Here is a 13,033-nt window from a genome sequence, read left to right as displayed (position 1 = left end):
GGTTTAATGTAAGCCAGTTACTCAGATCTAAATTATGACTCTGAATCATGAATTCAACTTAATTAAGAGGTCTCACATGCTGTAGGAGTAAAGGACACTGGCCTCGGTCCTCCGGGATTTATTGGTGGGAGGGGTGGCATGACGGGAGGTGAGGATCTTGACTGTATCTTCACTTCCACAGGCGATCCAGGCATTGCTGGCACCCTTTTCTCACAACCAACTGCAAAGAATAAAAGAAAGGGAGGTCAAAGCTCTCTATAAATAATAAATAACAACAACAATTGGAAATGAACCTATTTCCCTAGAGGACTATTCCCCTAGAAGTTAAGATGATGCTTATAAAAAAAAAAAAAGGGTAAAACATTGACTCCCTGGAGATATGTTCATGTCCTAACATCTAGCTCTGCAAATGCTACTTTATTTGGGGAAAGGAAAGGACCCTTTAAAAATCTAATTACATATTTATTTATTTGTGCGTGTGTATATGTGTGTGAATTTGCAGCGTGTTCACAAGAATGTGTACACGTGCCATGGTATGTGTGTAGCCGCCAGACAACTTGCCAAAGTCAGTTCTCTCCTTCTACCATGTAGGTCCAGGGGATCCAATTCAGGTTGCTAAGTTTGGCAGTAAACACCTTACTAGCACAGGATCTTTTAATATGGGGGAGAGGGAGGCTGGAAGGATGGCTCAGCAGTTAAGAGCATTGGCTGATCTTCCAGAGGGCCTGGGTTCAATTCCCAGCACCCACATGGCAGTTCACAACTGTCTATAACTCCAGTTCCAGAGGATCCGACACCCCTAAAGACATAAATGCAAGCAAAATACCAATGCACATGAAAAAAAAAATGTTTAAGAGGGGCCTAGAGAGATGGCTCAGAGGTTACAGGGGACAGAGGTGTGTTCCTAGCTCACAACCATGTCTAACACCAGTTCCAGGCAATCTCATAGCCCCTCTGGCCTCTCATATGTGGAGGCAAAACATACATACACATAAGAAAAATCTAAAACATTATAAATAAGTTAAACCTGGCAGGGTGGCACACTGCCTGTAATCCCAGGATTGGGGAGGTAAAGACAGGAGAATCAGAAGCTCAAAGCCAGACTCTATCTATAAAACATTTTGGGTTAGATGAGGCAAAACCCTTGACTCAAAAAAACATTTAAAATAAACCATTTCTCACAAAAGAGAATCTATTAATATCTGGATAACAGGCTCACCTTTAAATTGAACTATATGTCTCTCACTAATTTCTTGTGGTTTTTTTGTTTTTGTTTACTTAAATACCCAAGTAGCAACTGACTTCGATTACAAGTGCAAAGGCAGCCAGGTGGTGGTGGCCCGCACCTTTAATCCCAGCACTAGAGAGGCAGAGCCAGGCGGATCTCTGTGAGTTCAAGGTCAGCCTGGTCTACAGGGTGAGATCTAGGACAGGCACCAAAACTATGCAGAAACCCTGTCTTGAAAAACCAACAACAAAAAAACAAATGCAAAGGCCACAGGAAAGGTTTAAATGAGAAGGTAAAAAAATCAAAGCATGTTCAGAAAACACAAGGCACATCTTAGCTTATTCACCACACTTTCTGATGGGAAAGATGTCCCCAAACGCTGTATTATGTTCCAGCTTGCAGTGGCTATTTTTTGGAAAGGAATATATGAATTAAAAGTATCAAGGAAGCCAAGCACCCATGTTACAAACCCCCTAACAAAACCTATAGTATTCTGAGAACCATGTGGCTAAAATTTCCCACTCTTGTCCCTGGTCAGGATGCTTTCTTTGTGAAATGGATGATCGTCCTATCTGATTAGTGGACTAATGAGCTGTTGCGCTTGCCTTTTTCTTCCTGCCAGTGTTTTCTCAATGCCCTTCAGAGAACAGTTGACACGTTTCCAACTCTTCCATCTGGGGCCCAGCTTTCTGGAGGGGGTGGGGGAGAAGAGAAGGAAGGAGCTGACAGTTGTCTCGCACTGTTATGTTATGTAGTGTGCATCAACCTGGAGGGTGTCTTTCTCAGACCACCTGTCTTACAGCAAGGGTGCCAAGGCTAGGTAGAGAAGGGCTTAGCAGTCAAATACACACAGCACTTGGCCAGGGTAACAAAGATGGGTCAGCCCAACTCCAGAACAGTGGGCTGCATGCTTCACCTCCTGAAATCTTAGCTAGTGGATAAAATCCAGCCTCAAGAACACAGTTCACAGGCCACGTTACTTACTTCTTGTTTACTCCACTGCCCACAAACGAGCACCATTACTGTTATTCCTAGTTTCAAATAGTAATAAAGATACGGAGAACGAAAGGGCTGATTTGATGCCTCCTTCTGTTACTCATGGCCTACATAAAATTTAGCAAATAATTTCAGCTTTCTAGGCCTTGTTTTTCAATACAAGTAAATACAATAAAAAACCACCTAGAAGGAAAGCTATGAAAAGCAAAGACAGGGGCTGGAGAGCTGGCTCAGAAGTTAAGAACACAGTTGTTCTTCCAGAGGACCTGGGCTTGAATTCCCAGCACCCACACGGTGACTTACAACTAACTGTCTTTAACTCCAGTTCCAAAGGATCCAATGCACTCTTCTGGCCTCCACAGGCATCAGGCACACATGTAGTACACAAATGTACATACAAGCAAAACCTAACACATAGAATAAAAATAAATAAGAACTGGAAAGCTGTCTCTGCAGCTAAGAACACAGCACTTGTTACTTTTGGAGAGGACCAGGGTTTGGTTCCAGCATCCACATGATGGTTCACAACTATCCAAAACTCCACTTCCAGGGGATCTAACACCCTCTTCTGAATTCTGTTGACACCAAGCATGCAATGCAAATACATACATGCAAGCAAAAATAATACACATAAAATAATAAATTGCTCCACATAAAATAATAAATTACTCTAAGCCAGGCTGTGGTGGCACATGCCTTTAATCCCAGCATTCAGGAGGCAGAACCAGGCAAATCTCTGTGAGTTCGAGGCCAGCCTGGGCTACAGAGTGAGTTCTAGGACAAGCTCCAAAGCTATACAGAGAAACCCTGTCTCGAAACCCCCCATCAACCAAAAAAATATATATATATGGAGAGATCCTGTCTAAGAAAGGAAAGAGGAAGGGAGGGAGGGAGGAAGAGAAAAAAATAGAAAAGAAAGGAAAAGAGATCAGTGTTTGTGATGGGGAGAATGAGACTGTGATGCAAGACGAGTATGTGCGTTTCCGTGTGGTGACAGACAGTAATTCCCGAGAAAGCAGCAACCACAGGAAGGGGATGGGGGTGGGGGGTGGATTAAAAGATACTTAAAATGACAACACAAGAGGATTTGGTATTGATAAGATCATAGGGGAGAGATGCACACCAACGTGGAATTACTGACCAAGATAGAGAACACTAGTGGTAGAGTATATTTGAGCAGAGAAATTATGTATTCAGTATGGGACATTAAGGTTTTGCTTTTGAGACAGGGTCTCACTATGTAGCTCTGGCTGTCTGGGACTCGCTCTGTAGACCAGGCTGGCCTTGAACTCACAGGGATCCACCTGCCTCTGCTTCCTGAGTGCTGGGATTAAAGGCGTGCGCCACCACTGACAGGATGTTAAGTTTTTATGCTGAACTAATATACATTCCCAGTAGGTAGTTCAATTCAGAAGTTTGGAAATAAAAGAACACTTCAGCTTAGAACTAGAAGTTACTTGCATAAGAATGAAGAAATAGAGGATATAAAAGAAGTAACCTATATTTTAATTTTTATTTCAAAGATTTATTTATTATGTATACAGTGTTCTGCCTCCATGTATACCTGCAGGCCAGAAGAGGGCACCAGCTCTCATTACAAATTGCTGGGAGCCACCATGTGGTTGCTGGGAAGTGAACTCAGAATCTCTGGAAGAGCAGCCAATGTTTTTAACCTCTGAGCCATCTCCCCAGCCCAATTTATTTTTTTAAATAATTTATTTTTATTTTTTACTTTTACATTTATGTGTGTGTGGGTATGTGTCCTCTGCCCATAGAGGCCATAGGTATCATAGGCCCTGGAACTGGAATTACAGGCAGTTGTGAGCTGTCTGATGTGAGTGCTGGGAACTCACCTGTGACGTCTCCAAGAGCAGTATGCACTCCTAACCTTATTGAGCCATGTTTCCAGGCCCAACTTAATTGTAATTTTGAGAGAAACGTTCCTGTGAGTCCCAGGCTGGCTGGGAACACACATCTAACAGAGCGGAAGCCTTCCACTTCGGATTCTCCTGTACACGGCCTCATTTCTCATTGTTTTTAACCAGGATGGCCTGAGTGCTGGTATAACAGGGTGTGTACCATCACACCCAGCTTCTTCTGGTTTTTCTTGTTTGGTTTTTTTCCTCTTTTATGTTAATGCTCACTGAAAAATAGCTGGCACTATTACATACTAAGTACCTTTCCCTTTAGAAAGCCTTAACTATTTACAGTTATTTTCTTTTTCAAGCAACTAACCTGTTCCTTTGCATAAGTCACAAAGATAAGCATGAAAACATAACGTGTTCACAAATGCCCAGATTTCATCATTTTGCAAGTTCTGCAATCTTCCCTTAACTGTCTCATGGAATAATTGGCTTTACATTTCTTTGCTGTCATTTCTAGTTCCTAATTCTGGAAATTCACATTTAACTACCTCTAGCCATGTCTTAAATCTAAACCAGCGGCTCTTCTCAACCTGAGTCCTGAGCCATTTGGGGGTTGTAGATCAGATATCTTGCATATCAGTAGTAAAAGTACAGTTATGAAGTAGTAATGAATTTTATGGTTGTGGGTCACCACAACATGAGGAACTGTATTAAAGGGTCTCAGCATTAGGAAGGTTGAGAACCACTGACCTAGACCAAAGCCCCTTTAAGATAACCAATTCACAAGGAAAGGATGAGCAAGACAGGAAAGGGAGATGGGAAAAAGGGATGTGGAGGCTGGGAGATGGCTCAGCAGTTAAGATGCTTGCTGTTCTTTTAGAGGTCCCAGGTTCAATTCCCAGCACCCACATGGCAGCTCACAATCCTCTCTAACTCCAGGTTTCAGGGGATCTGATACCTTGTTTTAGTGTCCTCAGGCACCAGGCACATTCAAAGTGCCCCCACACACATGTAGGCAAAACATTCATACACAGAAAATAAAAATAAATCTTTTCTTAAAAAAAAAAAAAAAAAAAAAAAAGGAAAGATGCTGGGCGGTGGTGGCGCACGCCTTTAATCCCAGCACTCGGGAGGCAGAGGCAGGCGGATCTCTGTGAGTTCAAGGCCAGCCTGGTCTCCAAAGCGAGTTCCAGGAAAGGCGCAAAGCTACACAGAGAAACCCTGACTCGAAAAACCAAAAAAAAAAAAAAAAAAAAAAAGAAAGAAAGAAAAGGAAAGAAAGACCAGGTGTGGTGGTGCAAAAGTTTAATCTCAGCACTTGAGAGGCAGAAACAAGCAGATTCCTGAGTTCAAGGCCTGCCTGGTCTACAGAGTGAGTTCCAGGACAGCCAGGGCTGTTACACAGGAAAACCTTGTCTAGAAAAAAAAAATAGATAAACAAATAAATAAATAAAATAAAAAACCAAAGAAAGAAAGAAAAAAGGAAAGGAACAAGTTAAGATGTCGCTTTCCTGGACTGGTTTTATGGCATTGCTCTCTCTGCTAGATTAGCTTGCTCATAACCAAGTGCCACACAGTCTGGAGCCTTAAACAACAGAAACTTTTTCTCACAACTCTGGAAGCTGGAAGCTGGAAGTTGGAAGTGGTGGGGCTGGGGGTGTCTTCTGGGACCTCTCTGTGGATTACAGCCAGCCAGTGTTTCCCTGAGCCTTTACATCGTTTTCTCAGATACCTAAATATGTTGATTTCCACTTGCAGTGTAGCTAGACTGGCCTGGGATAGGAAGTCTGAGCTTTGGATCAAAGGCTCAACTGATGGAAGGTACACAGAGAATTTTTAAAGCTTGAGAGCAGGTATTTTGGATGAAGTGAGTAAAAAAATAGGTCTGAGGACTGAGCTCCAGGACTCTAAATTTAAGATGGCAAAGAAGATGCTAAAGAAGTGCAGGAAGTAATCATCAGAGAAATGCAAATCAAAACGACTCTGAGATACCACCTTACACCTGTCAGAATGGCTACGATCAAAAATACCAATGATAGTCAATGTTGGAGAGGATGTGGAGCAAAGGGAACACTCCTCCACGGTTGGTGGGAATGCAAACTTGTACAACCACTGTGGAAATCAGTATGGCGGTTTCTCAGAAAATTAGGAATAGAACTACCTCAAGACCCAGCCATCCCACTCTTAGGCATATGCCCAAGGAATGCTGATTCATACCATAAAGATACATGCTCAGCTATGTTCATGGCAGCACTATTTGTAATAGCCAGAACCTGGAAACAACCTAGATGCCCGTCAACGGAAGAATGGATGGAAAAAAATGTGGTACATATACACAATGGAGTACTACTCAGCAGAGAAAAACAATGAAAGCATGAAATTTGCAGGCAAATGGATGAAACTAGAAAAAAATCATCCTGAGTGAGGTAACCCAAACCCAGAAAGACAGTCATGGTATGTACTCACTCATAAGTGGATTCTAGATATAAAATAAAGAACAATCAGACCACAACCCATAGAACCATAGAGGCTATATATATAGCATGGAGGTCCATAGGACGACTGTGGCTTATAATAAATTTCAGTTTTACTCAATTATTGAAAAAAAAAATAGCCAAATGAATGGAAACACATGAACTATGAACCAAAGGCTGAGGGGCCCCCAGCTGGATCAGGCTCTCTGAATAGGTGAGACAGTTGATTGTCTTGATCAGTTTGGGAGGCAACTAGGCAGTGGGACCAAGTCCTGTGCTCATTGCATGAGTTGGCTGTTTGAAACCTGGAGCTTATGCAGGGACACTTGGCTCAGTCTGGGAGGAAGGGACTGGACCCTGGACTGAGTCTACCAGGTTGATCAAAGTCCTCGGGGGAGGATTTGCCCTGGAGGAGGTGGGAATCGGGGGTGGACTAGGGGTAAGGGGAGGGGGTGGGAGGGGGGAGAATAGGGGAACCCGTGGCTGATATGTAGAACTGAATGGTATTAAATAAATAAATAAATAAATAAATAAATAAATAAATAAATAAATAAATAAATAAATAAAAGAAGTGCAGTTAGAACAGCAGCAAGCACTCTTACCATGGAGACATTCCTTCAGCTGTGGTGACGAAGGCCTACACTCCCAGCACTTATTAGGTAAATAAGAGAAAGAGGAGCGAGTTCAAGAGCACCCTTGACTAAGTCAAGAGTTCAAGGCCATCGTGGCCTACAATGAGACCTTGACTCAAATACCCCACATGTGCCAGAGCATTAAAAGAGAGCACAGGGACAAGGGAAAGGGTAAATACACTCTTTTACAAAAGACTAAAACCATGAAAGACTACACACCAATCTTACTCTACAACCTGACATGGGCAAGCACAAGAGCAATGGTATTTTCAGGCCAGCTAAAAGAGTTCATTTAGGTCTTAGGATATAGCTCAGTAGAAACCTCATCTAACATACATGAAAGTACACACAGACTGCCCCCTGCCCCAGGACTTAGAAGGAGGAGGCAAGAGAATTAGAAGTTCAAGGTCCTCAACTACAATGGGTGTTTGAGCTAATAATCTGGACAATATGAGATCAAAACCATAAAACTTTCCTTTCTTCCTTAATTTAAAAGTATACCTTAATATACATTGGTTTCTCTTTAGATTGTATAAATCTTTCGCCTTTTACCAAAAGTATACCTTAACTAAAACAGAATAATAATATAAGTAAAAAGGTTTTTTTGCTGCTAAGACGAAAGAGCCATTGTTGCTGGGCATGGTGGGGCATACCGATAATCCTACTAAGGTGCGGAGGATTCCAGGTTTGAGGCCATTCTTCTACAGCAGGCAAGGCTCTGTGGAAAACACCTGATCTTGAATCGGGAAGACGGGAAGACGTGCCTGAAGCCTGACTCCAACACTGATTAGAACCTGAGACGTGCCATTCCAGTGAGGGGTTAAAAAGCTCTTAGACCATCCACACCTGGGGACTGTTGGCTAGCGCTCAGGTAAGAATGCATTAACAGCTATTATGCCACTGAATGTGGAGAGTAGGTAACTAAAAGATTTCTTCCAGTGCTAATCATTTTAATATTTTAAAGACATGTTGTAATCAGCCTGCCAACATCAAAGCCTGTTGATAACCTTAATGCAAATAAAAGCAGCAGCAACACAGCTGACCTGATAATGTAAATAGGGAAAAGTGAAATATGGATTGCTGTACCCCAGTTCCAGCAAATGTTTATTTGGAATAACAGAGTCTACTCCAACTGTACACCATCTGTTTCAAGTCTCCATCAAGGTAATATTTTTCACATGAGGAGAAATGACAACTCCCCGGCCTTCTCGAAGAGGCTACCTCTGCCACAGTCTAAGTTTAACTGATCTCAAGCTGTTAACATTATGTAGTATTAACATCCTAGCCGAACATTATTACCACAGTCACAGTCGAAAGAAGCCCAAGACAGTCATGAAATCAGTTAGCTCTAGGCTTCTTAGTCATATATCACCCTCCTCCCCTGGTGTGTGTGTGTGTGTGTGTGTGTGTCTGTCTGTCTGTCTGTCTGTCTGTCTGTCCGTCTGTCTGAAACAGAGCACTGTCAACTCAGGTCTCTCTGGAATGAACACATAACCTTCTGAAACAAAATACATCAGAGTAAATGCTGACAGTCCAACTCCAAAATAGTTTACAAGGTATCCCACATCCCTCCGCCACTGGTGATACCATAGCCATTGTCATGAACAATAACAACTAGTTCTTAACTATCCTTCCTGCTTCAGATTTGACCCCTTGCAATCTAGCTGATTTAAACCCTAAAATGGATCCTCTCAGAAATGAATTTAAAACTCTTCTTAATGACTTCTTCCTCTTCTTACAATAAAACATCAACTTTTTTTTAAAAAAAGGTTTATTTATTTATTATGTATACAGTATTCTGCCTGCATGTGTCCCTGCAGGCCAGAAGAGGGCACTAGATCTCATTACAGATGGTTGTGAGCCACCATGTGGTTGCTGGGAATTGAACTCAGGACCTCTGGAAGAGCAGTCGGTGCTCTTAACCACTGAGCCATCTCTCCAGCCCCAAAACATCAACTCTTTATGCTGGTTTATTGAGGGGAGACTGGACAAGGTTTTACTATGTATCCCAGGATAGTCTTGAACTTATTATGCAGCCCAGACTGACCTGGAGCTTGCAGCAATCTTCCTTCCTCAGTCTCCAGAGTGCTGGGATGAGAGTACGATCCAGAGTTTTTTAAACAGTTCTCATCAAGTTTGGTCTAGAACTGCTAAGCACTCTGAAGACCTTTTGTGGAAGAGGATGGGCAAGTGGGGAGAAGGAGAGAGAAACAAATTTTCAAAATCACATTAGGGGCTCAACTGCCTTATTATTCATTTATTTGGAAACAAGGTCTCACATAAAATAAGCTGACCCCTGAATTACTGTCTCCACTTGCTGAGTCCTGGGAATATAGGTGTGCTACCATGTCCAGCTACAGCCTGTTTTTCTATCATTAACCAGCTACATAACACCTGCGACAAATGACTTTTAAAATTATCTGTCACCTGCCTGAAAGGCAGCCTCTTGAAAAGATATTTATATTACTATAGTCATTCCCATTAACAGCATTATTCACAATAGCTAAAACACAGAAGTGGAGACAGGCAATGGTGAACATCAGTAAGTGCTTGTAAGGTAGAAGCAGGGAAATCAAGGGGTTCAAGGCTAGGTGGGCAGTGATAGCACAGCCTTTAATCTCAGCACTCAGGAGGCAGGGGCAGGTGGATCTCTGTGAGTTCAAGGCCAGCCTGGTCTATACAGAGGGTTCCAGGATAGCCAGGACTACTCAGAGAAGCCCTCTGGAAACAAACAAAGAGTTCAAGGCCAGCCTCAGTTACATACCATGTTTAGTTATATACCAGGTTGTCCATGCCAGCCTGGGCAGTATACAGCAAGGCCCTGTCTGAAGGCAAGGGTGCAGGTGGGTTTCAGTGGTAGAATGCTTGTGTAATATATGTAAGGACCTGGGATTGATCCACAGGGAAGGAGGGATGGGAAAAAAAGAAAAATCGATCCAAACTCGGGTTTTCTGAAAAACCATTATGTGCTCTTCACCACTGAGCCACCTTTGCAGCTTTTTAATTTTTATTCTTCTCTAATACATTGAGACTGCAGCGTTCTCTTCCTCCCCTCTCCCAGATCCATTACCACCACCACAACCCTCTTACCCCAGAAAAGAGCAGGCCTCTCAGCAACATCAACCAAACACAGCACAAGATACAGTAAGACCAGGTACAAACCCTTACATCAAGGCTGGGTGCAGCAAGCCATTAGGAGGAAAAGGGTCCCAAAAGCAGGCAGAAGAGTCAGAGACACCCCCAATCCCAATGTCAGGAGTTCCCCTCAAACACACACACACACACACACACACACACACACACACACACACACACACACACACACACAGAACACCAAGCCAACAACCATAATACATATGCACAGGACCTAGACCTGACCCGTGCAGGCCCTGTGATTGCTGCCTCAGTGTCTGAGAGTCTTTGTGAGCCCTGCTTAATCGATTCTACAGTGCTCTCCTGGTGTCCTGGACCCCTCTGGCTCCCACAATTCCTCCTCTCCCTCTTCCTTGAGGCTTCCCTGAGCTCCAAGGGGAGGAGGGACCTGATGGAAACCTCCAACCAGGGCTCCCTCTCTGCCTAATGCTCAGTGGCAGGTCTCTGCATCCACTAGCTCCTTCTTTCATTATTTTTTAGGTTCTCTGAGAGTGTCTCACCACATAGCTCTGGCTGACCTGGAACTTGCTACATAAACCAGATTGGCCTTGAAGTCATAGGGATCTGCCAGCACCTGATTCCCACTCCTGGTTCCATTTTTAAAATGACATGTCTGAGTGTTTTGCCTGGATGTGCACCATGTGTGCCTGGTGCCTGTGGATGCCAGAAGAGGGTGGTGGACTCCTTGGCACTGGCATTACAGGAAGTTGTAAGCTGCTGTGTGAGTGCTGGGAATTGAACCCAAGTACTCTGTGATAACAAGTGCTATCAACTGCTGAGCCATCTCTCCAGCTCCTAAAGTTTTTTAAACTAACATCTATTTTAGTGTGTGCATGCACACATGCATGAATGTGCACATGAGCATATGTACAGGCTAGTTCTCTCCTCCCACCGCCTCTGCCTCTAGAGTGTTGGGATTAAAGATATATGCCCCCATGGCTGGTGAGAACCGGGATTCCAAGGGCTGCCTTGCTTACATAATGAGTTCTAGACCAGCCTGGCTATGTGACACCCTGTTCCTTCAAAAATGTGGGCTGGAGAGATGGCTCAGTGGTTAAGAGCACTTGCTACTCTGGTAGAGGACCTGAGTTCAGTTCATAGCACCCACATTGGGCAGCTCACAACTGCCCATAACTCCAGCGTCAAGGGATCTTAATACCCTCTTTTGTCTCCTAGGATGTACAGAGGCGACTGGGTTGGGGGGCACCATAAATAAACTACATGGCTTGTGACACACATCTGGCCCCAAAACTCTAGTCCATGTGACCATGTGATTGCTTTTTATTTTGGTTTGGTTTAAGTATACAGGAAAATGGGCTGTGTGTATGCTAGGTATCCTGAGCTATATTCTTGGCTCCAAGAAAAAGTTTTAACTCACATTACCATATTCAGTCAGCTTGTATGACCAAATATTCTTTTCTTTTTATACAAATTTGTCAAACTCTGAAAGAGCTTACGAATGCTAGAGTTGCACCTAGTTGTATGTACCTTAATGTTTGAAAAATTAAGCCCCTGTGCTCCCAAGAACACACAGCTTTTATTTTGGGGTGGAGAAAAACAAACAAAAAAGGGAATTTCAGGTTCAGGGGTGGTGGAGACTAAAGATCAAGCTTTACATGATGAGAAGCTTCTGGACAATCTAACTAACTGCCAACAACATAATCTCAGGAACTTCTGACATCCAGCATTTTCCAATAATGTAAAGACAGCACTGTTAGTTAATGGGAAGAGGACCATGGCAATCATCATCACATCTAATCAGAACAAACCAGGAACCTTCGCTGTCCCTGATTACATGCCGCCAAGCTCTAGCAAGCCAGGGGAACAAAGAAAACCAACGATGCTTCATGTATCTGACTCCACCTGATTTCTGGGGACAGTTAGCAACAAACCAGTAGGAGATTGCACACCTACAGTCTGGCACAGTGCACATGTGGGGGTCAGAGACAACGTGTGGCAGTGTGCTCTTTCTTTCCACTGGCTGAGACCCACCAGACAGGGCAGCATCTTTACACACTGAGCTACCACGAGCTCCTAAAAAAATTTTAAACTATCTGAATGAAACAATGTCTGTGACAAAAGATCATGAAATCTGACTCTCACTTGCTTGAGGACAAAAATCCTGTGTGTTAGAATTAACGGTTTTAAATACCAAAACAGCTCAGCCACAGAGTTTAAATAAATTGCATGTGACGTGATTCAAATTTTGTCTTGGAAATATCTAAGACATTTTCCATAAAGGTCCACTTAAGGAAACAGAATTAAAGCTGACGTCAACAAACAAAAGCAGAGAGCATTACATTTAAGTAGGAAGGCATAAATTTGAGGAGACAGAACACCTTTTCTGAAACGAGAGCTTCCTGCTCTTAAGACTTAAGGAAACCCTCCCTGCCACCTTAGACTCCGGAGTCACCCTTCTGGTTATCCTTCCTCCACCCCCCAGTGTACGGCCACTCCCACTTTTCTGTGTTTCAGGGATAGAACCAAGCCCTTTCGCAAGCTGGGCACGCACTTTATCAACTGAGCTGCGACCCAAGTCCCCTGATTGGGTGTTATCACAGGCCTTCCTCCTGCTCTGGAGCTGCTTTCCTATCAACATTTCCCCTCCGGGTCCTCCTGCCCTTCCATTCCTGTTACAGAGTACTGTGTCTGGAGTACAGTGTAGCGGATCAGACCTAAGGATAT

General features: G+C 43.4%; 1 protein-coding gene across 13 annotated transcripts in view; it reads right to left on the bottom strand.

The window, feature by feature from the left end:
- Cbfa2t2 (CBFA2/RUNX1 partner transcriptional co-repressor 2) overlaps positions 1-13,033 on the bottom strand; it is a 103,170-nt gene that overhangs the window by 40,497 nt on the left and 49,640 nt on the right. For 10 of the 13 annotated variants that reach the window (XM_042276543.2, XM_076570932.1, XM_076570938.1 and 7 more), the window contains one exon: positions 77-220. The exons of 1 other annotated variant lie outside the window; for it this stretch is intronic. In XM_042276543.2, the coding sequence (XP_042132477.1) occupies positions 77-220 (144 nt within the window). Of the gene's footprint in view, positions 1-76; positions 221-2,527; positions 2,632-13,033 lie in introns of those variants that run through there. 2 more of the 13 variants (XM_076570934.1, XM_076570943.1) reach the window with 2 other exon arrangements.

Source organism: Peromyscus maniculatus, chromosome 4 (assembly GCF_049852395.1).
Source record: "Peromyscus maniculatus bairdii isolate BWxNUB_F1_BW_parent chromosome 4, HU_Pman_BW_mat_3.1, whole genome shotgun sequence".
NCBI classification, from domain to species: domain Eukaryota; kingdom Metazoa; phylum Chordata; class Mammalia; order Rodentia; family Cricetidae; genus Peromyscus; species Peromyscus maniculatus.
Note: the sequence above shows the minus strand (reverse complement) of the source record. Positions and strands in the feature narration are given on the sequence as shown.